The following is a 25,840-nucleotide window of genomic DNA, read 5'->3' on the forward strand; positions in this document are numbered from 1 at the left end:
CTCTCTTCCTTCTTTCCTCTCCTCCTGCCACACTCCGAGGTAGTTTGATGAAAGCAAGGACAAAGAACCAATGGCTCATCTGATCAATTAAAATACTTTATAGATTAATACAGATGAACATAATGGGTCTCAATCTTTCCTAAGATGAAGTATTTCTTCTTTTTTTTTTTTTTTGCCAGTCCTGGGGCCAGAGCCTGAGCACTGTCCATGGCTTCTTTTTACTCAGGCTAGCACTCTACCTCGTGAGCCACAGCAGCACTTCTGGTCTTTTCTGTGTATGTGGTGTTGCGGAATTGAACCCAGGGCTTCGTGCATGCTAGGCAAGCACTCGACCACTAAGCCACATTCCCAGTCCCGTAATGGCGCCTGAGCTGGTCTGACCCTAAATATTAGGGTCAGGTCAGGGGGCAGGGACACAGGAAGCTCCCAGTCCCAAGCACTGGACTGACAGGTTCAGTAACCTTTAGGCCAAGTGCCCACCTCTGTCTCCAGGGATTCAGGAACACCCATCACCTGGGGGCGGGACTTCCCTTCCTCTAGGAATCCAGGTACACCCATGAAGACAAGCTGCCAGATCCTACAATTCATCATATATGGCCAAGATGATGCTGGCCAGAACTGACCTCCTTACTTCACTATTTCAATTTCAGGATGCTGTCTTGCTTTCTTCTCTCTCTCCTCTCTCCTCTCTCCTCTTGTACGGGAACTCAGTCACAAGAAACAGAGAAGACACTTTAAGAGGTGGAATCAGGAGTCTTTATTGGAAAGCCAGGGACTTCAGATGGACTTCTGTCACAAAGACCTGCAGCCCCAAGAATACACTTACCACTGTCAGAAAACTGAGCCATGAGCGCAGGAAAGGGAAAAAAAGGAGCCGAAAATAACACCAACAAGCCAGCTCAGCTCCAGTGGAGAGCTGAAGTGGAACACCATGGTGACCAGAGGAGAGACAGGAGACACAGGAGCATGAAACATGGTATAATGACACCTGAGCTGGAATGGCCTTTAAATAGTCAGGGTCCAGGGAGCAGGATTACAGGAAACTTGAGAGTCTCCCCAGCTCAAAGCACAGGGCTGACAGGGCCAGTAGCCTTTGTCCAAGTCCCTGCCCCTGCCTCTAGTTATTCAGGCATGCCCATCACCTGGAAGGTGGGACTTCCCCTTCCTCCACCATGATGATAAGATGGCACCAGTTAAATCCAATTCCATATGCACCACGTGGCCAAGCTGGTACAGTTAGACCCAGCATTCCCTCCTCCCTCTCTCCTCTGCTGGTACTAAGGCTTGGCACTGCCCCCTAGCTTTCAGGTGAAGAATGGCACTCTACCACAGCTCTACTTTTGACTTTTTGGTGGTTAGTTGGGGACAAGAGTCTCACAAAGCAAGCCTGCTCTAGCTGGCTTCAAATGATGATGTGCAGATCTCAGCTTCCTAAGTAGCCAGGATTAGTGATGTAAACCACCGGCCTTGTTAATTCCCGTACAAATACCTGAAGAGTGTGGGGACAGGATGTAAAAAAGATAGTGTAAATGGTTTCCTAGTGTGCAGCGTCACGCTTCAATCCCTTCTCAGAATGGTTTTCCCTTCTCTGGAGCTCAGCGATCATAGGAGAGGGATGTTTTCTAAGGAAATTCTCAGCTAAGAGTGTTTGCACCAAGGAAGCTGCTGTTACAAAAATAAAGACTTGAGCAAGTGGTGACTGGTGACTCTGCTAACTGTTCTGCTAGGAGCCTTGGGGTCTACATGCTTGTGAACAAGCTTGTCATTGAAAGGTAGTCAGTGGGGATACTGAGGCCGGGGAGGCAGTAGCTGGGGCTGTAGTGTCCACGCCCCTGGATGTAGAGAAGGTAAAAGATGCTGGGGAAGGAATTGGATCTAAGAAACACCCAGGCCAGACTGACCTCACCTCTACAAGAAAGCTGCTCTGGGTTGCACGGTTACTCGGGGCATGAAGGATGGATGAAAAGGTGTTCCAGACCCAGGAAAATGAAATCAAGTCTTCCTTAGAACTCCCCATGGCGATTTCCCTCATTGCGCTGCTTCCTCTTTACTCTCAGCCCTGCTGACCCTCTCCACCTACATTTCTCTGGCTTTCCTTTCAGTAATAACCAAAGAAGAATGTTTAATACTCAACAACCCACAGGACAGTGAGAATTCCTGACTAATTAGGGAGTTGCCTCCAGTCTCTCTCTCTCTCTCTCTCTCTCTCTCTCTCTCTCTCTCTCTCTGCCGACACCCTGCAGAGTCTTGGAGGGGAGTGTGATCTTCCGACAGGGTCTGGATTCCTTGATGAGTGGACCCTGGCTGATGACTGTATTCACAGGCACATCTGCCTCTGGGTCCCATCCGCCCTTCACCCTGGAGTCTGAGTACAAACACTGCTCCTCCAGCCCCTCTTCCGTCTCACAGGAAGCATCCTCCTGTGACCACCCTCCCCCTTTAGCTACATGGTTTCCGTGGACTTGGCACTTTCTCTGTTATGGCAAAAGGAGTGGTGTCCAATTATTCTCCTAGGCCTTGAGAGCTCTATAAAGGTGGGGTCCTACGCAGAATCCTGTGCTTCCGCAAGACCTAGACAGGAGCCAGAAATCAGGAAGGAACTAAGAAAAGAATTATAGGAAGGTGAACTGCCAGTGCCTTCAAGGACAAGGCCTCAGTCCCAGTAGATGTCAGCATCTCCCCTCCCTCAGAGAAGAAACCAAACCAAACCATGGCAACAGGGTGTCTATTTTGGAACTCATTTATATAGTGATGTTATATGTTCCTGAAATGGCATTAGATGGTCTGAAAATTCATGGCTTCCTTGGGCCAAGTGTAGGTGTCCCCTCTAAAGGAGTCATAGTCGGAAGTGTAGACCAGGGATCTTAGAAAAGCCTCCTTGTCTGTGGGTTCCGGGTAGTAGGAAGCCAGGTTGTGCTCGTATGCGTAGTCAAGGACCTGGAAAAAGAAATCAGGTTTGGTTGAGGAATTGACTCGTCAGGAAAAACTACCTACAGGCCTTGATTTGGAAGTCTAAGGCGAGGATGGGGATGTACCCTAAAGAGCCAGCCATGCTCCTCTCCCGAGCTGTGACCGGAACATTTTTTCTAGTCAGGCAACTTTGACACAGAATAAATACGGGGCCAGTGTCAGAAGGTCCGGTCTAAATTCTGGCCCGTTTCCCATGGCCTATGTGCTCCCAAGAGTGACATTATCCCGGCTGAGCCTTGGTTTCCTGATCTGTAAAGCAGGCGTCATGATACATCTCTCTGGAGTTCTATGAGGGTAAAATTAGGTAACAGGTAAAATTAGAAAACAATTGCAAATGAATCATTTTCCCTCCTGCATGTGGATTGAATTGGATTAGCATCCTGGGTATGGTTTGGTGTGTGTTGATTTGGTGTCAGGAGAGCATGAACCCGAATTTCCCCAGAAAGAAGGAACTGGACAGGGTAAAGCTGGACTGTGAGCTGGACTTCCAGTCTTAAGTTTGGTTTTTAAGGGATCTTGCACAGATTTTGTGTAGGAATGTGTGCTGTTGTACGATGCATTTTCTAAGATGATTTCGAAAAGTTATGGGAAAAATATACATTAACAGACAAAGTAGTATAGTACACGCTTAGATGCCCTTTATCCAGCTTCAGCTATTATCCTTTTGCTCTGGTTCTTTGAAAATTCATCATCTCCTAGTCTGGAAACTCATCGTTTCCTAGTCTGGAATAGTTCATGAACGTCATCAACTTAGGGTCCAGCCATTCTGAGAGAAGCAGGAAGGATGAGCATGTACTGTGGCCAGGCAGGCCCTGGCGGTGGAGAGTTCCCACTGGTCCCTTTGAGGCTCTCCAGATTCGGGAAGAGAGGAACTGGCCTCTGGGAAAGGAGGCAAGCAAGACTCAGGGAAGGGAAGGACTGGGCCCAAGCCCTTTGGGGGATGCTATGCAAGCTGACCTTTCTTATAAATGGGTGACTCTGATTCATTTTGTAAAAATTCCACCCACATTCCAGTTCACAAGACTTCAATGACCTTTCTGGTCGATGTCTCCGGGGGAATCAGGAACTTTCCCAGAACTGGTTTGGGTGGGTATTGGGGGTGGAGTTCAGGCTGTGGGCAAGAGTTTGTTGCTTAGCCTCTGGGTCGCATGCACTAAAGCCGGATGAGCTCATAAAGACTTCCGCTGCCATCCCTCGGCCCTGCTGAAGCCAGAACGTGTGCACGTCTCACCACCCATCCTACGAGGATAACAGTGTTTCTTACTTTGGCAGCGATTCTTAGCGAGACATCTCGGATGATGGTGAATGGTGGGTACAGTCTCCCCTGGGAAAGATGAAACTCGGAGACCTCCTGGGCGATATGCTAGAGAGAGAGAGAGAGAGAGAGAGAGAGAGAGAGAGAGAGAGAGAGAGAGAGAGAGAGAGAGAGAGAGAGAGAGGAGAGAGCCAAGAGCAGTCAGCTGTTGGTCTTTTCAGAACAACCCCAGCCCGTTACCCTAGAGATGGCTCATCCCTGCACTGGTGGTAAAACACTGTAGTTTCTACTGCTAGCCACTCCCTAGCCTCAATGGAAGTTACTACTTAGGCTGAACCCAGGACACATCGCTCCTAGACGGTGGTGTGGGTGAGATTTGAAATTGCATGAGGCCTTCCAAATTCCAAAGGAAAGCCAGGAAGATCAAGATGAATAACCCTGTGACCTGCAAAGCAAAGGCTTCAAAGTGTCAAAGTGGGAAAGTCAATTTCCCCTCCTTTGCCGCCGCCTCATAGTCCATCTCCCTTTCTCTCCATCCGGATGTTCGTTGAGTTGCACGGTTTCACCTGCGCTAGGTGCTGAGAAGCCACGGTGGAAAGCTAGAGTGTTTTCTCTAGCGGGGAGCTGCGATCACGGAACCATTAACAAACAACCATCACAATGATAATGCACACAGGCGGTCAGAGGGGACACACGGAAAGGCAAGGACTCATCTGCTGTGTAAAGGGAAAAGTGTGACAGGCAGAGAGCTGATGAGAAGGAATAGCACATGCAAATGCTGGAGAGATAGATAGATAGATAGATAGATGGATAGAGAGAGAGAGAGAGAGAGAGGAGAGATCTTGAACATGACATTGAACACATGCCATTTGGCTATGCCATTGTTAGACAGAGGCTGAAAGCGAGTCCGGCAGTGACGTTTCTTGTATAGAAATGGCGAGCAGTGGGAAAGTTGTCCTGTAAGCTCGAGGAGCCACGCAAAGGTGTGGAATGGGAGCCACAGCTGCTCCTGGTCCTGGCAGGAGCTTCCAGAACAGGAGTGGCTCCTTCGCCATTGAAGGGCACTGTTTTTGAAATGCTGGTCTCCTGGCACGGATGGCTAGGTGCACAGATGGGTGGCAGGGTCACCTGGAGGGGCTTCAAACAACTGGTTTTGCTCAATTAGGGACAATTGCTTCAAATAGGACACAGTTCTTCCCCTGCGATGGGGAACAACGCTGCCACAGCCCCAGGAAAGAATCACCCATGGCAACAGTGGGACGAGACTCACAGGACACTCAGACAGGGAGGACAGGCTTGCCAGCCAGAGTCGTAACTGGCGTTAGCAGGGCTGCGAAGCGGCTGCTCTAGGAAGGCAGACAGTCTTTACACCGTCTGGCCAGGCCAGCGCCGCGACCACACATGGTAAGGGGAAGCTGGGCAGAAGGCCGTTCCCGTGGGGCAGAAGGCCGCTCCCGTGGGGCTGGCGGAGGTGGACGCCACAGGCGGCATGGAGTTGTTCCCGTGTCTTCAAGGCTGTCGCCAGCACCCTTGGGAGGAGGTGAGGAGTCACAGGAAAGCCAGTGCAGCTTGTATGGATTCATTCAATGTTTGGGCACAGCCTTCATTAGCTTAGAGATTTCTTTCAGTTTAGTTTTTTTTTTTTTTTTAATTTGCCAGTCCTGGGCCTTGAACTCAGAGCCTGAGCACTGTCCCTGGCTTCTTTTTGCTCAAGGCTAGCACTCTTCCACTTGAACCACAGTGTCCCTTCTGGCCGTTTTCTATATATGTGGTGTTGGGGAATCGAACCCAGGGCTTCAAGTATATGAGGCAAGCACTCTACCGCTAGGACAGATTCCCAGCCCCTAATAAGAGATGTTTCTATACCTTGGTTTCTTCAGTGAGAATGTCAAGTGCTTGGCACTTAGTTTTGTAATTGTTACTAATAACTCATAATGTGAATGAGATATTATTCTTAATGAGCTCTTTCATTGCTAAAACAAACAAACAGCCAGGCGCCAGTGGCTCACACCTATAATCCTAGCTACTCATGAGATCTCAGGACTGTGGTTTGAAGCCAGCCTAGGCAGGAAATCACAGAAAAATCTGGAAGTGTCCACTGTGGGTCAAGTGGTAGAGAGCTAGCCTTGAGCAAAAGGAGTCCAGGGACAGTGCCCAAGCCCAGAATTCAAGCGCCCCCCCCCAAAGAAACCCCCAAAATAAACAACAGCAACCCTTTCTTCTAGTAAGGAACCTTTTCTAGTAAGGCATGCTTCTTTCCAGGAGCTTTTCCACAGCCCCAACACATTCATAATAGTGCTCAGAGTATGCATCTATCTGCTCCCCCATAGACAGTATCCTACAGTGGCTCATGGCCACAGGACTCCAGGGACGTGTCCAAGGTCACATGAGAATACATCTCCCAGCATAGTCCACGGGTCCGCGGGTTCAGGTGGATGGAGGCATCTTCCCTGTCGATGCTCCTAGATAGCACTGGGAGCTGGGAACAGTGGGCTCATTACTAGTACATGTCCCCCCTCACTCTCCCCTTCCAACACCCCACCCACTGGCCACACCCACTGTCTTCTCAACAGTCCTGTGTGCTTGGGGCCACGGCCAAGTCTCAAGGTAATCTGGAGACTCAAGTGCTTTGGAGAGCCCTTGACACGGTGTGGGCCCACGAGGAAAAGGGAAGAGGAAAGAATCTTTAGGGGCTACTAGTCCTGGACCTGGTGTGGACCCCTGGGCTCTATGAGAAAGTGTGGTACCTCGGCTGTCAGGAGGAAGATCTCATCAGGGATGTGCCGGATCTTGCCAGCAATGACTCCCAGCGCCACCCCAGGAAACACGTAGGCATTGTTCCCTTGCCCGGGAGTGAATGTCTGGCCATTTTCTAGAGTCACGGGGTTGAAAGGACTTCCACTTGCAAAGATCCCTCGACCCTGGAAGCAAGAAGACAAGCAGACGTGGAGCTCAAACACCCCTTCGGGGGCAGTGAAGACAGCGCATTCTTACCTCCCAAACGTAAGGCCTTCCTTCAGCCTCTCTGGAATGCCCACCATAGTTCTGAGAATGTGGCAAGGGCTCAAAGCACATTCAGTTATTTATTTGCCCAGAAAGCTCAGTCCCCGATTCCTTTGGAGTTACCCACCAACCTAGAAACTGCGGAAAGGTGGATGGAGTTTGTGGACCCTTTTCTTTTTTAACCTGTCATCTCCTGAGAAGGCCAACCCAGGACTTGACAGCTCCTTCTAAAAGTCTTGGCGTTCTGGCCACAGCTCTGTTCTTCAGGGGACATCTTGAGCCAGTGGCAAGAGCCTGGACTTTGAACTTCGACCTGGTCTGGAGGGTCAGTTCTCTTTTTTTAGCCGTGTTATCTTGGAAAACTTGCTTCATCTTTCCAAACCATTCCATCCCACGGCGGGGCATTTCTCCCCATCAGAATGGTGCCGGTCATGAGTGTGCTAGGGGAAGGAGGGACTTGCGCTGACCTCAGTGAGCCGGTAGCACCTTTCCGCTGTGCACTCGGCCTTGCTGGTGGGGTTGCTCAGGGCGAAGATGATAGGGCGCTCATTGAAGGAGGCCATGTCCTTCAGAATTTGGTCTGTGAAGGCTCCTGTGGCAGCAGCAACACCTACGGGGGGGGGGGGGGAAGAAAAGGGGAGTGGGGTAGCCGACTCTGTTCTAGACACCCCGTACCACCATATCACCCGTGACACTTCCCATGCCTTTCCCGTCCACGGTGGACCGGGCCTCGCCTAGGGAGGAGGAATGCTCGTCCCTGCCTGGCTAGCGGCCAGCCCCGTGCCTCCCTCTGCCCTCCATCAGTGACAGCGCCCAGCTCCAACTCGGGCTCATGCCGGTGTGAAGGACAGGATGTGTAGGGGGCATAGATAGCAGATACACCCGTATGTACATGTCAGCATTACACACACATCTATACACACAAACATACACACCGCACGGACCTCATCAAGGCTTACAGCCCAGAGCGGAATGTGAACTGGGGGTTGGAGTCGTTTTCCCCACAGGCCGGGGGGCCGCTGCCCCTCCTACCTATAATGACCGTGGGCTTCACCAGCTGCACCAGCTCCTCCAGAGACTTCATCTCATCGTGGTCTTTGGCAAATAACGCCTGCTCTTGGTCCAGGTTTTTTCTCCCCTGTTGGAAAAGAACGTTCGTGAAGCAGCTGTGGGGATGAGGGCTTGCTGGGCAGGGGCGCTGGTGCACCGGGGATCTCCGAAGCTTCCAGAATCCTTGAGGTTCACACTAGTGATCCTCTCACCCAGTAGAATCTAAGGTAGAACCTAAATGCGTGTGTGTGTGTGCACACCTATGAGGGTGTTTCTTTTTATCCAAACTACAGAGGGAGATCCTTAAGTCTCTCTCTCTCCCGAACACGTTTTCATCCGAAGCCGAGCTGGGCCTCTCACTGCTCTTTCTGCCCACACCTCACTTACATGCACTGGGTACGGACAGCAAGCCCACAGGGCTGAGGACCAAAGGGGAAAGCCGAAGGAAGACACTAGCTTTGAGATCAAGTTGGGTGGGCAAAAGGATTTTGAAAAACGAGCAAGCAGGGAGAGTGGCAAGCTCTACCATCCTGTGTGCGTGACTAGGCTGTGCTCTGAACGGACAGGGATTAGGGGAGACACCTCCAAGCTAAGGGAACGGGCAAGGGCTCTACAGAGCCAGTACAATTTGGAGGGGAAGGCATTGGTGAGCAACACACGCAGACAATGAATCGAGACCTACGTGCTCCAAGAAGACTTTTGAAGGAGGCGAGTGATGTGTGACCTGAGCAGGAAGATAAGACGGACGTTGGGAAGGGGCTGAGGATTGAGAAGGGGCATGCAGAGAAAGGAGAAAAGCATTCCAGGCAGAAGAACAAACTGAAAAGATGTGGATACGAGAGAGAGGGACAGAGAGAGAACACTTGTCCCTTTTGAAGAACTATAATATGGCTGACAGAATGCAAGACAGGGGTGGGAGAGAAAGCTGGACACACACACACGCACACACACACACGCCCTTTGGGTAAGAGCCTTGCGTTGGAGCGTAGGTCTTTGCTCTTCTTTAGCTCTCCATTCTGTCTGAGCAGTGTTCTCTCAGAGAATTCTTTCCAGCCCAGCTCCTGACAAATACCAGGAGCGCTGCAGGCCCCCGGGAGGTGAGTACCTTGACGATCAAGCCATCAGCATCCATCAACCAGATCTTTTCCATGGCCTCTGGCATGGGGACCCCTTCCTTCTGCAGCGCCATGACAAGGAGATGGGTGATACCTATGGCAGCCTGGGCGGGAGCACAGAGACCGTGGGCAGTCACAGAGAAAAGGTGCGTAGCCCCTACCAGATGCCCCGCCCCTCTCCGCTACCCCACAGCTGCCAGGAGACCCAGCTAAGTCTCTATAGTGAGAACCACAAATATTGAGGTTCAGCCAACGAAGCCCATCAGAATACTTGTGTGACTCCGCTTAGCAGAAGCCCAGAACGTTACCCCCATCCTTATCCTCTGCAGGAACACCGGGAGAGATTCCCCAATGCCACTTACTTCTCCTGCACCCAGGAACACAAACACTTGGTCAGAGAGCTTTCCCTTGGTGATTCGAAGCGCAGCCAGGATTCCTGCTACGGCCACGGAAGCCGTGCCTGCGACAGAGTAGCGTGTGATCAGCCTGAGCCATGGGCCCTCACCCCCAGGAGGAGACCCCTGACAGAAGTCCCCACACCTACCACCCGTGTGGGAGGAGACAAAGAAAAACTGGAAGTCAGGCAGCTTTTTAGAGCTCATTTCTGCCCTCTTGTTGTAGACTCCTACTCTCCTTTTGGAAGAACAGATCTGATTTTCACTTATCCCTGCGGAGAGGTGATCAGCTAAGCTGGGCCTGCTTCTGTCATCATTCATAAGTAAAGCAGTGGGATAGATACATGGACATGATTCATTCAGAAGATAACTCAATGTAGTTCAGATGGAGACCACAGAGAGACAGGCCTACTAAAGATTCAGGACCTTCAAAAATGAAGGCTTGGGGTCACTCCATTGGGTAAACACCCTGGCCAGTTGGGACCCTGTCTAGCGACAAGAAAACATGGACTAAGAGACTGAGGAAGAAATTTGTAAATGTCAGCTGTGGCCTCAGGACGGGTTAAAGGAACAAGGAATGTAGTAGCCATGTATATCCTTCCTTGATAGTTTTGTGACTCTATGGAATGGAATGCATTAGCTCATTTATTCTTCCTTCTCTTTCTCCGTATTTATCTTAGTTGTGTTTGGGGTAATTCTGTACTTTAGTCTTCGAGCAGTAGAATTTTCGAGTGTAACTGTGACTATTTATGACTTGTTTCATTTGTACAAATTTTAAAAAATGATGTTATCTAGAGTTAGTAAGAGAGCAATGAAAAGTAAATGTTCCAGTTGTGCTTTTCATTTTAAAAAGCCTCAGTGATGTCCTGAGACATTCACAACAAGTTTAACACAGGACTAACGGGTGAGTAACTTAGGTGTTGCAGTCATTGAAGATGAGATGGGAGAAGGATGAAAGCGGGGACATTGATCAAGTGCATTGCATGGACAAACTGACTTGGTACAATTACTTAAAGAGAGTAAGAAATAATTTAAGAAACACAAAAATAATCATATGAACATTATGGAGAAGGCTAACACCGGATACTTCTCCAAGAGCCTTTTATGTTTAAATACAAACACATTTATTACTTAATCCTCATAATTATCCTCATTTTACAGAGTAAAGGAATGAGGCACAGGGCAGATCATGCAATATAAACAAGTTCTAAATGCAGGGAAACAGGTACCAGGGTCTATGAACTTTGCTACATTGAGTTGGCTGTGAAGAATAGAACCATACACAGTATACAGAAGGAACTACAAGATGCTAATCATTGCTGGGTGAGCAGGTGAGTGAATTTTCAATCTGTCTTTTCATCTTTGTCCTTCTCTGAATTGATAGTATGATTCATGTTTTCTTGATCGTGCTACCTATTTTGACTGTGGTTTTTCCTGCTCTTTACAAGACTAATTTACACCTTAAGACACAGACAAATGACTTCTGCTTCTATGAGCATTAGTTTCTTCTACCCCATATCTACTTAAAAAAATCACATCTGAATAAAACTAGATTACAACACAGCTGGGCTTCAGTGTCTCATGCCTATAGTCTTAGCTACTCAGGAGGCTGAGATCTGAGGATCTCAATTCGAGGCCAAGTGGGAAGAAAAGTCTGAGACGCTTATCTCCAATTAACCATTAAAAAGAAAACAAAAACCAGAAGTGGCGCTGTAGTTCAAGTAGTAGATCACTCGCCTTCAGCAAAAAAAGCTCAGGGTAAGCACCCAGGCCCTAAGTTCAAGCCCCGGGACTGGCACAAATAAGACCAACAATAAACCAAACGGAACCAAAACAACAGAAAAGCTAGGTCACACTTAAAGAGCCTGCAGCTGGTGCCTCACACCTGCTACCAAGGCTACTTGGGAGGCTGAGATTTGAAAATCAAGGTTTAGCATCAGCTCTGTCAGACACATCTGAAAGGGATTTCTAATTAGCCAGCAACAAGCCCGACGGGGAGGAGTGGCTGAGAAGAGCCAAGTTCCCGGGAAGAGATGGCAAGGGGAGCCGTAATATCCTCTTTCCATGTCCCCAGGCCTTTGAGCATTCTTTTCCCACTGGCTATGGTGGCTATTCTCCACTTGAATCTCAAGAACCACTCTATCACCATTACAACCCGTTGTCATTTCAGTTCTATTGAGTCACAATCTGTATTCCAAACACCCTCTGCTTGATGTTTATGCCCAGTACGGTGCCAAGGAGGTAGCAGAAATGGATACGGATTTCTACTCAGGAAGATCTCATTTTGACAGCCTTTTGCATCCTCCAGGGAGGCGCTTTTCAAAGCACTCACCACCAGGTGGCGCTAAAGATATTCTGTCAGAGACATTTCCCCAAGCGCATTCCTTACATTATTTACCCTTTTTGGGTGTCACATATCTTTGGGAGTTAGAATCTGAGGGTGGGCCAAATAACTCTGGCTTCTCTGTAGAAGTTCAGTGCTGGACGAAGGCTGATCATGACAGACAAAGATACTGAGCTGGAGAAAGAGCTTGTCCTGCCTACTTAGTTACCCAGTGGAAAGGAAAGCAGAGGAATGTGGGGTGTAACTTCTGCCCATTCAGGGCCTGTGATCCCCACAGCCTTTCCTGACTGGAGCTGGAGGATGCCCAAGAGCCATGGTGGTTTCTCTGTGGTGGGAGGGGGAGATGGGAGGGGAGAGTGGTAAAGAAGGGGGGGAGAGAAGAGAACGTAGGCAGCTCAGCCCTGGGAAGGATGGGGGAACACACAACACCAGGAACCCTGACAGGAAGGAGTCGCACATTTCCATGAAACAACACAGGAGCAGCCACCGCTAATGGCTTCGACTGTACTCTGTGCCTTTGCTCACCTAATCGCCGTAATCACCGTTGTGGTGTAGGCACCATGGCTTCCCACAACTGTGTTCGTGCTCTCTCTCTCTCTCTCTCTTTCTCCCCCTTCCCCTCCCCTCCCTTCCCCTCCTCCTCCTCTTCCTCCTCCTCTTCCTCTTCCTCCTCCTCTCTCTGTCTCTGTCTCTCTGTCTCTGTCTCTCTCTCTCAGAGGAAGGGGGTGAGGATCAAAGGCAACAGCAGCAATGAGGAGCAAGCTTGAAAATGTTCTTCCTACCAAGGGTACAAACCCTCTGTCTCAAGTTCACATTCTCCTCCTAGTTAAAGCCACAGAGCCCATCCCTTTCATCTCCTCAGGGAATTGGTCCTGTAATCCTCTTCCCCTTTTCTTAAATTCTCACTGTCTTCCTCTGTACTCAATGATTCCCTTCCATATGTTGTAAACATATTGAACCTGGTGTTCAATACGTTGTAAAGCTTCTAGCTTTAAAACACTCACTCAGCTGGGTGCTAATGGCTCATGCCTGTAATCCTATCTGCTCCGGGGGAGAAGATCTGAGTTTGAGGCCAGCCCAGGTAGAAAAGTCTATGAGGCTCCTCTCCTTCACAAACCAGCACAAAAGCTGCAAGTAGAGGTATGGCTCAAGTGGTAGAGTACCAGTCTTGAGCACAAAAGACAAATAAGAGCACAAAGCCCTGCGTTCAAGCCCTAGCAGTGGCACAAACAAAAAACTCCCAACATAAGCCCCCATTCCCTGCATTGACCTGATGCAGGTCTCATCCGATTCCGTGCTCTTCTAGAGAGCCAATCTCTTTTTCTAAAGAGTTGAAGATGCTCGCTATCTCCACTTCATCTCTTCTCAGTCTCTGTGAAACTCAAAGGGAGTGAGTGATACCTCCTGCCAAGGCCACCAGGAGCTTCCATGTTGCCAACCCAGTAGTCAGCTCTCAGCCTCCCTCCATTTCTCAGCATCTGATTATGTTTCTCATTCATTTCTTTAGGAAGAGCTTTCTGCGCTGAACTTCTGGAATCTCATACTCACTGGCTACTTCGTCATGTGCCCCTCTCTCTCTCTCTCTCTCTCTCTCTCTCTCTCTCTCTCTCTCTCTCTTTCTCTCTCTCACACACACACATCTCACTATGTAGCCACTGGCCTGGAACTCTTGATCTTCCTGCCTCAGTCTCCTTAGTTCTGGAAGTACAAAGGTGTAATAAGCCTGTGGTTTTGCTCTTTTGCTGAGGATTTCCTTCCCTGGCCACACTCTGAGCTGACAAGCTATTCTCATTACAGATCAGAACCCAACAGGGAAGACAGCAGTTCTGATGCCCTGAATGTTGAACTCTGGGCCTGGGCGCTGTCCCTGAGCTCTTCAGCTCAAGGCTAGCGCTCTACCCTGTGAGCCACAGCGCCACTTCCACTTTTCTGGTGGTTAATTGGAGATAAGAGTCTCACGGATTTTTTTTTCCTGCTTGAGCTGGCTTTGAACCATGAACCTCAGATCTCAGCCTCCTGAGTAGCTAGGATTCCAGGTGTGTAAGCACCTGTGCCTGGCTTCTTGGCTTTCTTGAGGTTGCCATTTCCACAGTTCCGGGGCTCGAGGCATGTGTGGGAACATGGCTGTGTCCGTAAATGCCACGGCTGACGTGCAGTATGGCTGGTGGTTCCCAATCTTGATGAAAGGAAACTACATTTTCTTTTTCATAAGGAACATTCCATAATGACATTTCCTGCAAGCTGAGAACTTGAGGCAGTAGGATCAGAGAATAGCACAGAAGGACAAGCTGAACACGTAGTGGAGTTCCCATGCGGAACAACGGGTTCCTGGAGGAAAAGGAAGCCATCCATTGCCGGATCAGGAGAGGGGGTGAGAGCCGCTGTGGGCAGGAAGGGCTGGGCCCGGGGCTGCTAAGGGGACCACAGAGGCCTTGCCCTGGGCAGGGTGGGACAGCGAGACGAACTTCCACGACCTGCAGGAATTAGCTCCCTCCAGCAGCCACGCAGAGGGTCTGTTCTGGGCCTTCCCTGGGCCTTGAGTATGTCAAGAAGACGAAAACAGACGTGTTCTCCTTCTCCATCAATGGGGAGGAAAGGCAGGCTCCCCTCCCTGAACCCCATCCCGGGCCTTCAGGACTTGCTCACCGCCATTGCTGTGTGGTGAGAGCGTCTTCCTTTTATTCCCCAAAGGTGGGGCTGGGCCTCGTTTTCCCATTTGGAAACAAAAGGAGAGGGAACCATGACCATCTTCCCTGCCTCTCTGCAGTGTCAGGTGGCCAGCCGCCTGACCTCTGGCGTCCCCGAGGAAGTGAGATTGTGCACGTGAGACTCCTGCGCACCTCAGAGCCGGCCAGAGCCGGGGCAGACCACAGCCCCGGAGCACAGGGTTTGGTGAAAGGCACGCCTGAGTGGCTGGGGCCAGGCAAGGCTGGAGGAGCCAGGGCAGAGGGAGAGCTGGAGGGGGGGGGGTGAGGAAGAGCCTGGGGGCGGGCCACCATGCAGTGGTCTACAGACAGGACAGCCCAGCCCACATCTGCCTGGACCTGCTGTTGCGTCTGTAGCTCAGGAGACCTCTCTGCGCCCTTTCCCCCACTCGGCTCAGCCTCCCGGGGAATGTGTCCCCTCTCCGGGCTGTGCATCCCTCTGTGTCCCTGAGGGACTTTGGAATGAGACCTCTGGGCTAAGGGGAAGCACGGGGCCACGGGGAAGCCCAAGGCTGCATCCCGGATGCAGTATCCTGAGGGACAGCCCAAAATTAGCTGAGGCAGGGACTCGAGCTCTAGGCAGAGGGACCAACCCACTCAAACTCCCAGCCGGCGAAAATCCTGGTGGTAGTGAATTCAGCACTGGGAGAATGGGGCATCTGTGGGAAAGGGGGTAAAAGGGACTCGGGCCTTGCCTCCCTTCTCAGATTTCCTCAGTCCCCGGCTTACACAAGTTTTGTTTTTTGTCAGTTGTGGGGCTTGAACTCTGGGCCTGGGTGCTGTCCCCGAGCTCTTCTGCTCAAGGCTAGTGCTCTACCATTGAGCCACAGCACCACTTCCTCTTTTCTGGTGGTTCGTTGGAGATAAGAGCTCACAGACTTTCCTGCCCTGGCTGGCTTTGAACTTTGCTCCTCAGATCTCAGCCTTCTGAGTAGCTAGGATTTCAGGCATGAGCCACCGGTGCACCCGTTTTTGCTCATCTCCATCAGAAACTTTCTATCTCAAGCCTCAGTCCCTCCTCCCATACCTGTGTGTTGACAGCCTATCATGCAGATATTAGTAATAGGTACTATTAACTTAGCACTGCTACTATTACCTAAGTAATGGGTACCATGACTGAGTTCCTGCTCACGCACCCATTCCCCACAATCCGTTACAACAAGTGACATAACTGGGTTAATGTTGGAAATTCAATGAGTTGGCACAGGGGCCACTCCATCAGAGTGGATGCTAGCCTTAGAGAAACATCTTGCGCTAGGCGCTGGTGGCTCACACCTGTGGTCCTACATACTCCTGAGGCTGAGATCTGAGGATCATGGTTCAAAATCTGTCCAGACAGGAAAGTCCGTGAGTCTCTTATTTCCTATTAACTACCAAAAAAAAAAAAAAAAAAAAAAAAAAAAAAGCCAGAGGTGGCACTGTGGCTCAATTGGCACAAAAGCTCAGGGACAGTACTGAGGCCCTGAGTTCAAGCCCCAGTACACACACACACACACACACACACACACACACACACACACACACAGCATCTTGGCACTTCTGGTGGTGTTTGGTAACTCTTAGTCATGGCTGCTAATACTGTTATTTCCAGTTTTCATATCACGAGAATGTTCTGAGCAGAAAAGTGAGGATTCCGGTTTAGACTTGTCTGAGCCTGGTGTCTGGCTGTCAAGGATTTCGGGTCCCAAATGAAAGCTGACCACTGTCCAGCGGCGATGCTGGCCTGGCCTTCAGGCCCATGTGACTGGGAAGGCCCTGTGCGGAGGAGGCCTGGGCAAGGCCGGTGGGCCGGAGGAGGCCTGGGCAAGGCCGGTGGGCCGGAGGAGGCCTGGGCAAGGCCGGTGGGCCGGAGGAGGCCTGGGCAAGGAGGAGGCCTGGGCAAGGCCGGTGGGCCGGAGGAGGCCTGGGCAAGGCCGGTGGGCCGGAGGAGGCCTGGGCAAGGCTGGTGGGCTGGAGGAGGCCGAGCCGCGGAGGAGTCCGTGGGGCTTTCCTGTCCCCAGCCACATGGTGTGGCCCGTCTGCACACGGAGGCCAGAAGCCCAAGGTCACTGCGCTAGCCACACTCGGGCTCCGGTTCCTTGCATGCAGCTCTGCTTTCTGCGGTGGAAGTTGGCTCGTTCCTGAGCACCACCATTCCCACCGCTCTTCCCCTCCCCGGCCTCTCTTCTTTCCTCACCTCAGGGCGGACGTGCTTCTCTAGTCCCAGCTGAAACAACAAAAGCCACCTGAGCCTCTGCCCTTTCCAAAATTCCTGAAGAAGCTGCCAGCAGTGAATCAGTGCGTGGACAGCCTTGCTTGCCAAGGAGCAGCCTGGCCTGGGCTGAGGCTTCCTGGGAGTCTCATCTAGCGTGGGGTTAGAGAACACAATCAGAAGTTCTTTCTCCAAGTGCCCTGGACCAAGAGACACAGAGACACAGCCCCGTGAGGCCAGCCATGCCTTCCTTCCTCTCCCCTTCAATTCTGTGCGTGTGGAGGCGTTCCTTTCCAGCTTCTTCACCCCGCGTGGCTTTAGGCTTTCTTCCCCCCCGCCACTTTTGTATTGGGGGGGGGGGGGACAGGACAACTCCAGGATTGGCTAAGTCTTGTATCTTGGCTTTTTAGCCCTGATCCCTTCCTCATCAGACCTCTTGTGCGCCCCCCCAGTGGTGGGACCACACACCACAGCCTGCTGGACTCTGGTCCCATCCCTAACCCTCACTCTTTAGGTGATCTCTTCCCCTCCTGGGCCTCTGTCTGGGCTCTGTGAACTGGAAGAGTTAGAGAAGGAGCTGGGGACAATGAAAACGAGTGGGCCCTGGTGGTCGCGTGCTGGCGGGGGAGGGGCAGTGACACCCCACTTGTGTGGCATCTGGAATTTAGTCCTTAGAAAGAGGATCAAGTCCACCACTGTCTACGGAAACAATCAGCAGCCTGCCATGGAGGAAGAGTGAGACATGACTGGATTCCAGCCCTGACTTGGCGATTCTCTTTCTACGTGACCTTGAACAACTCTTGCCCCTGGTACCTCCATTTCTTCATCAGCAACATGGAGAAAGGCAGCAGTATCTGTCTCTCCATGAGCAGGGGGCCACCTTGCTGGGAACTTGTGATATAGTATGGGTGTAAAACACTGTTGAAACCTAAAGAGCTCTGTGTGTGAAAAATGTTATTATTCGTCACAGTTTGTGACACCTGGGAAATAGAGATGCTGACCTAAGAGTGTGCAGGGTGTTTTAAAGTGTTCAGGGAGATATAGACAGGAAAGCCTCAGCCAGCCCCACTGGGAGTTCAGTGTTGCACTGGACTAACATGGTTGGGATTCCTTCACTGGATTCCTTCACCAGAGGGTGTGAGTAGCCACTGGCTGGCAGGGCTGTGGGCATAATGGCTCTCTGTAGCTGAGCTCTGCTGGTTGTGTTGGCAGCCTTGCAATGTGTCTTTCCTTCAAGGAGATCTGGGCACTGCATCTCTATGCCCGCCTCTCCACTGTGATCTGTTGCCTGGTGAACTATATGGTGGTGTGCATCAAAGGCTAGAAGGAAACAATGGCGATCTTGTCATGCCTGTGATGTTTGTCAGCTCTTCTCATGAGGTCTGGATTAATGACTCCTGTCTTCATTTCTGAGAAAAGAATGGAAATCCCTCTTCCACTTTCTGTAAGAACTAGAAACCTAATTCTTTTGGCTTTGTCTGGGGACCTGTAAGCAGGACATACAAGCCAATGAATTTAAACAAATGAATTTAGTTTTACAAAGCTCCATGTGTATGCAGATAGCTTTGCATGTGTATTTACACCTGAGTATGGGCACATGTGTGTGCATTTATATGTGCGAATGTATGTGGCAATGACAATCAAGGCAAGACAGAGGCTATGGGGCAGGAATGCAATATAAGCATCCCAGATACAGTGAGGAAAGATTGCTGCTATGGTTCGGATATGAAGGAGCTGGTAGATCCAGCCATGGAGAGGTGGCCGGATCATTAGTACCCCGGCTTCACCAATGGATTAATCAATTGATGAGTAGGAGATGAAAACTAAGAGGTGGGGTTTGGTTTGAATAAGTAGGTCACTGGGAGTGTGCCTTGAGGTTTTATCCAGTTCCTGGGACCTTCTTGTTTCTATCTCTCCTCTCTGTCTCTCTCAGACTCTAAGTCCAAATACCTCCTTACTCCTTTGTCTTTCTTATCTATTTGCTACAGTAATGTAAAACTGAAGAACCTAAGAATGGAGACGAGAAGCTGAATCATGAAGGGTAAAGGAGTCACTCAGGCAAAAGTGACGGAGAAGTGTGAGCAGAATTTTCACACGGAGAAACCAATGACCGGCAAGGCAATCAGCGCATTACAAGTGGAGGGAGGGGCAGAGGACACAGCGGACAGCCAAAGCCGTGTATTTCAGTGGCGAGCGTGCACTAGCTCACGAAGAGAGAATGGCACAGAAGTCTTATTCCTCCTAAGAGGCACATTCTGGCAGCAAAGTGGAGGCTGACTGACTTCAGAGCCCTGCTGGGTTCCCGTGGGTGTGTTTGTGAGGATGTACATGCTGTCTGGCTGTCTATAATCCAGAGTTGGTGCACCAGGTCTGCTGCCCACATTGTTTTCCTCTTCCACCCTCTGGCCTTGACCGTCCAGGTGGCTTGGGGACCGTTTTCCTGCCACTGACTCATGGGTGGGTGGTACGATGGGGAGCTGGTCAGGATCAGCTGACAGGTGCTTCCTCCAAGGCCACAGACATGCCCCCACTGGCAGTCAGTGAGAGAACGCTTCCCGACCCTGGTCAGGCTTCCTGGACACCCCTACGGTCACTGTGCGGTGCCCGGCTTGCTGGAATGCTGCATTTGCCTCCAAGGCCTAGCAGAGGACCAGCTTCAGGGCAAGGAGGAAGAAGAATGGCGAGGCTGTGAAGATAGTGTGTGGTTGCAGTTCAGATTTCCCCCCTCACTGGGCATCCAGTCTTCAGGCACCAAAGTCATATATTTATTTAAATGCGATCACCACAAGGTATGCTACAACTGTTTATCCCACTACTTGCAAGCATATGACAACTATAAAAAGTGTATTTCTGCTATTCCATCATGTGGACCATCAGGAAAGTAAGAGATACTTGGTTTGGTACTATGAGGACAAATCTGGAAGAGTATAGTGAGTGGTTATGAACTTGGAATTTCGTTTCAACAGTACACACAGTACGTTTATGGGCTTTGTACATTACTCACTCGCTCTGTGTTTCAGCTTCTTCATTCACGAGCTACAGGTGCTAATATCTTGGAAGACTAAATGGGTAAAGTGCCTACAACAGTGCCTGACGTATAATAAATAGTTATAACCCTTAACTCGTTTCACTGGGCTTGAGTTCTCTTAGGCCTAACCTTACCTCACTTACTGGTGACTTGTGACCCTTTGGGTCCTCTAGAGGAACCGTTCGGAGAGTGAGTTATCGGCTAGTCTTTCACTCTCAAGGGCCAAGTTCTTTTCCCATCAACTCATTCTTTTCATTTGATTGGGCCACTGGTTTTAATAAGACTTTTTGTTTGCCAAATGTTACTTGTTAAGTCGTAACCCGTGTGGACTCATCGAGGTTCCTCCTCGGCCTCACAAAACTCGAGGAACGATGCCCAGTGCTCCTTACGGATCACGGGAGGGGCTTCCGGGAAAGCTCTCCTCCTCGCCAGCTTCAGACCCCGGCACCTCCGCCGCAACGGGCCAGCGCCTCCGTTTCTGGGCTCTGGACTAGGTGTGTAAGTGGATCCTGCACTAGCAGATGCTTCCTTTGGTGCCGGGACTGGGGCTTGAACTCAGAGCCTTGCGCTCTTGCTTAAGAGTTTTAATTCAAGGCTGGCACTCTACCACTTGAGTCACAGTTCTACGTCTGTCCTTTTGGTGGTTAATTGGAAATAAGAGTCTCATGGATCTGTCTGCCTGGGCTGGCTTTGGACCGTGATCCTTAATAGCTCCTTAGTAGCTGGGATTATAGGCGTGAGTCACGGGCCCTGGCTCTCATTGGTTTTTAAAGTACTTCGTGTTCCTGGTGCCGGTGCCTCTCAGGCTTACAGTTCCCAGCAGTGCTCATTCTAGCCAGGTGCAGGGAAGGGCTTGCCCGACCCTTCACAAGGACACACCTTTGTGCTCGGAAAAACCACGAGTGCATTGTGATTGCAGAAGGTAATGCTTTACAATAATGATTGAGGTTTCCATGGGGTGGGGGCCTGGGTGGTTGTACTTCCTATGTAGCCACGGTTTACATTTCCACAATATCCTTCCAAAGCAATGCTCATCATTTCCATAGGACTGCTGACAAAACTATGGTCAGAGAAGTGCTTTTCCCGAGTTCAAGTAGCTAGTACAGGACATCAAGGTAAAATTTCACATATACATGACTACGTATGTAGGTATCTCTCTATAAATATGATCCCTATCTTCCCCTAAAGTAGCAATGTTCTGTTCTCTCGTCAGCAGCTGCTGGCAGCACACCAGCTAGGAGCTGACACCTCTTTCCTCCCTTGGCATGCAGGGGGGCCTTGGCAAGGTGTGTTGTGAGGCGCCTGGAAACCTACCTTGGATATCGTCATTGAACATGCAGTACTTGTTGCGGTATTTGTGGAGCAGACGGAAGGCATTGTCGTTGGCAAAGTCTTCAAATTGCACCAGGCAACTCATTCCATACCTGGAGGGGGGCAGGGGAGAAGACGTGATTGCTTTCTGGAGGCAGATCTCCACAGATGGCAGCCTGTACTGGAGAGGGAGGAGGCCCAGGCCCCGGGGTGGGGGGGGGGGAGGGAGGCGGCATCACAGCTCCTTGCTTGGGTTCTTGCCACTTGGCTGGATTAGGAACTCCTGGCAGTTGAAATCTGTTTGTCCCGTCACACACAAGGGTTGGGAAGGGAGGGGAGAGTTATCCAAGCCAACATCAGTGTATCTGATGTGGATTGGTGGCAGCCCAGGTCTCTCATGGAGGAGCCAGGGGCGGGAGGACGGAGATGCCTTCTGCAGCTTGTGGCCATCTGAGATCCCAGAAGGAAGCTCACGGGACACCCACGTGCGCGCGGAGAGCCAGGGTTCCCCGAGCACAGACGGCCCTGGGCTCTGTAGCCTCCAAATGCCTTCCTTCATTGACTGAGGCCTGCATTTCCATCACCACCAGAGACTCTAAATCGAGGCACTGTTCCCCAAGCCACGAAGGCTGGAAGAAGTCGCCCCACGACGCCACCATCTTCTCTAACACTGTGGTGAAGGTGGATTTCAGCTTCTGGGAACAGAAGAATCAACTAGGGAGCTCGTTTAAAATCCAGGCTTCCTCAAAGTCAGCCTCGCTCAGAGACTGTAGCTAAGGCTCAGGAATCGGCCTTTTGAAACAAGCATTCCAGATGGTTCTCAGTGTGGAAGTCTAGAACACTTGGAAAAGTACTGCCTTGGAGAATACAGACAAGGCATGGTAAGCTGCTTCAGAGGTCTTATGGGTAATCTACATTAGATTTGCCCCGAGGTCTTCCTAAAAATGACTTTATTCATTCGAATTTTATAACCTAACTTTTCTTTTTTCTTTTTGTGCCAGCATTCGGGCTGTCCTCAGAAACTTACACTGCCGTTGGCCTTTTCCCTCCCGGCTGGCATTCTACCACTTAAGCTCGATCTTTCCTTCCCTACTGTTTCTTCTAGCGTTTGTTGTCTGCCTCAGCCGAGAGAAATGTCATGCTCATTTGCAATGCGACTCCGGAACCTGAGGTCTCTGCACGAGATTTCCCCCGGCCTTCCTTCTTGCTATTGGATGCCTATCCTTGCTAAGGAGGCACCTAGCACTCCACCGGCCTGGACTCTCCATTTCATCCTTTGGGCGGGCGGCATCTCTGAGTCTGTCTGCAGATGAGTGCGGAATGAATGAATACAACGGACTAAATAGGTGGCTACACATAGTTTACACCTCATGATGAACAGTCTCCTCTGAGGTCATCGAGAAAAATAGGTGATCCCCATCTGATACAGGAGTGGGGAGGGACGTGATTGATAGAAACAAGCGCTCTGTCATCCCAACCGCGTGTGGTCCTCCCATCGCTTGGGAGCAGCAGTGGGGCGCTGTAGGGATGCTGGCAGTAGGTAGCACGGTGCTGCTGTCCTGGTCTTCTAAGAATGTGGGTTATTCGAGTTGCTGATGGAGGCACTAGGACGCGGAGTCACGCGTCAGGGCAGACTTAGAGAGGCAGTGACTAACTGTGCTTGGGTCAGGTGACGTCTGGGCTTGGCCTAGCTGTCCACATAAAACCGAGTGACCTTGTACATGTCACTTTACACACTATTCTGCCTCAGTTTCCCACTGCTAACATGCATAATGGTAACTATGCATTGGTCAACATTTGTGGGCTGCTGTAGGATTAAAAGCTGAAGGTATTTTTTTCATCTCGACTGAAGTTGAATTGGCCAATTAAAATTGTATCTATTAATCCGTATATGCTGATTTCATTTTTGTATATATATAATGAAACGATTACCCTAATCAAGCTAATTAACATATCCATTCTGCATAGGGTTATCTTTTTTTTGGTAGAAGGAAAGTTTAAGGACTCAGTGAATTTTTTTCTTTCTTACTTTTTTTTTGGCCAGTCCTGGGGCTTGAACTCAGGGCCTGGGCACTGATCCTGAGCTGCCTTTGCTCAAGGCCAGCACTCTAACCACAGCGCCGCTTCCCCTTTTTTCTGTGTATGTGGTACTGAGGAATCGAACCCAGGGCTTCATCCATGCTAGGCAAGCACTCTACCACTAAGCCACATTCCCAGACCCTCTTAGTGAATTTTCAAGTATGCAGTATAGTACTATTAGCTATAATCTCCAGGTGAATCTTTGACTATAAAATACTAAACATTGTACCATAGTGGCTATAGTTCTTATTTATAATCATAGAGTAAGTACTGATGGGAGGTGCTTGCTATGTCATCTTGCCCTTCTTCTTCTTGTGTAAGTTCTTTTTTTTTTTTTTTGGCAGTCCTGGAGCTTGAACTCAGGGCCTGAGCATTGTCCCTGGCTTCTTTTTGCTCAAGGCTAGCACTCTGCCACTTGAGCCGCAGCGCCACGTCTGGCCATTTTCTGTACATGTGGTACTGGGGAATTGAATCCAGGGCTTCATGTATACAAGGCAAACACTCTTGCCACTAGGCCATATCCCCAGCCCATAAGTTTTTTGTTTTTTTTTTTTTGTTTGATTGTCTTGAGACAGGGTTTCACTATATAGTTCAGGCTGATTTTGAATTTATGCCCCTTTTATATCAGCCTGTGAAAGGAAAAGTCATAAATGGTTTAAATCAGTAGTAATAGCTGAAATCGCACTTCCTAATTCTGAGATAGACTGAGTGCAAGAGAGGACACAGCACTTCTAGGCTCTAGGGGAAGTAGTAGCCTCCTTCTCTAATGCCAAGTTTCAACCTGGCCATGCAAGCAGGGAGCAAGGAGAATGTAAAGATTACTGATCAGAGATCTAATTCTGAAAAGATAGCTAGATCGCTCTAGAATATAGATTCGTTTTCTAGGGAACTCTTTTCTGGATAACTCTAGAACGCTGTTCAGGAGGAGCCTGAGGAGTAGGGAATTGGTTTGGACAATGGGAAGCACACAAATTCAGCCTTGAATTTTTGGGAGCTCTGGGAAGATTTCATGACCGCCGTCTACCTCAAAAAGACAGCAATAGAGGAGACTATGATATATTCCCCTTGGAGTCACCCCAGTGTCAGTTGGTACAATCAACCCCTTCCATCTCTCTGTCTCTGAGAATAACTATATACCAATTGCCAAACATTTCAAGTTCTTAAAAAGTTTCCATAATTTCCCTCAATAATGCATTTAATAGATAGTGTTAGTACTGAATATGCAGACTTTTTATGTTGTCATTATTCCCTAAGCAATATAGTATAACAACAGTTGATAAGGTATTTAGATAATATAAGCTATTATAAAACCATCTAGAGATCATATAAAGTAAATAGAATATGCATTGGTTGAATGCAAATACTTAATAAGGGATTAGAGCGTCCATAGTTTTGGTATCCAGAAAGTGTCTGGAACCATCTCCCTTGGATACTGAGGGACAAATTTACCATGAATAGAAATAAGTAAAATCTTCCAGCTGCAAATATAATGCCATGCAGGCCAAGTCAAAATTTACAGCAAATTTTTGTTGCAGTATGAATTTCAAGTATTTGAACTGGGAGTGGGGAACAGAATGTCTTTGAGAGAGATTTTTACTATATACGCGACTTCCCGCTACTCCACTGCTAGCCGGGGGCTAAAAGCTGAAAAGGTCAGACAACAAAACAAACCACGCCTGTTTCCCCCCCCTCTCCCTTTTTCTTTCTCTCTCCTCCCCCTACTTCACACACACACAGACTTTAAGCAGCACTAACCATCATCTGTGAGATAAAAATATGGCAAGAATTATGAATATTTTTGTTTGGCATATGATTACTATTTCATAATTAGTTCTGTTTTAGATAAGAACCCTCCCTGGTTTTGGAAAAATGGATGGATGCAATATTGTGTAAACCCCAGTTTAGTTCATTTGATATACTTGGAATTGTACAAAAGGCTATGTTGACTACCCATCCAATAGCCTGGACTCAGAGTTCCTAGAACTCCAGAACTGCCAGAACTCTGTGCTTGCACACACACATGTCTAAGCCTGCTTCCTGGGCCTTCCCTCCTGTGGTACCACTCCTACTTTAGAATTTCATACTGGTCCCTTTTTAGTCTCTGACTACATATTCTTCTATTTCTCTTGCTTCCATGGAATCTGTCAAGATCTCTGGGCCCTTCACCATGTTAGTTCAGTTCCTCACCTTTCCCTCTACGGCTTTTCATGAAATCAGTCTGCACTAGGAGGGAGTACTGCAGTCAATGGCTTAGTGTCATCCATTCACTCCTCTGTTCATCCATCCACCCATCATTCACCCATCTATCCACATCTCTTGAAAACCTGTGGTGAATCGTACAGTTCAATTGTGGGATTTTTTGATTTTTTTTGTTTGTTTTTTTTGGCCAGTCCT

The 25,840-nt window shown here is 49.5% G+C and overlaps 1 protein-coding gene across 1 annotated transcript in view; it reads right to left on the reverse strand.

Annotated features, from left to right (window-relative positions):
• Positions 1-2,775: 2,775 nt before the first annotated feature.
• Positions 2,776-25,840, reverse strand: part of Me3 (malic enzyme 3) — a 167,385-nt gene continuing 144,320 nt past the window's right edge. Inside the window, exons 7-14 of the mRNA XM_048360363.1 lie at positions 21,371-21,480; positions 9,756-9,853; positions 9,384-9,497; positions 8,261-8,366; positions 7,696-7,838; positions 6,973-7,146; positions 4,235-4,333; positions 2,776-2,937 (exon numbers count right to left, since the gene is read on the reverse strand). Of these exons, the coding sequence (XP_048216320.1) occupies positions 2,776-2,937; positions 4,235-4,333; positions 6,973-7,146; positions 7,696-7,838; positions 8,261-8,366; positions 9,384-9,497; positions 9,756-9,853; positions 21,371-21,480 (1,006 nt within the window). The remainder of the gene's footprint in view (positions 2,938-4,234; positions 4,334-6,972; positions 7,147-7,695; positions 7,839-8,260; positions 8,367-9,383; positions 9,498-9,755; positions 9,854-21,370; positions 21,481-25,840) is intronic.

The sequence above is a fragment of the Perognathus longimembris genome, chromosome 13 (genome assembly GCF_023159225.1).
Source record: "Perognathus longimembris pacificus isolate PPM17 chromosome 13, ASM2315922v1, whole genome shotgun sequence".
Taxonomy (NCBI): Eukaryota; Metazoa; Chordata; class Mammalia; order Rodentia; family Heteromyidae; genus Perognathus; species Perognathus longimembris.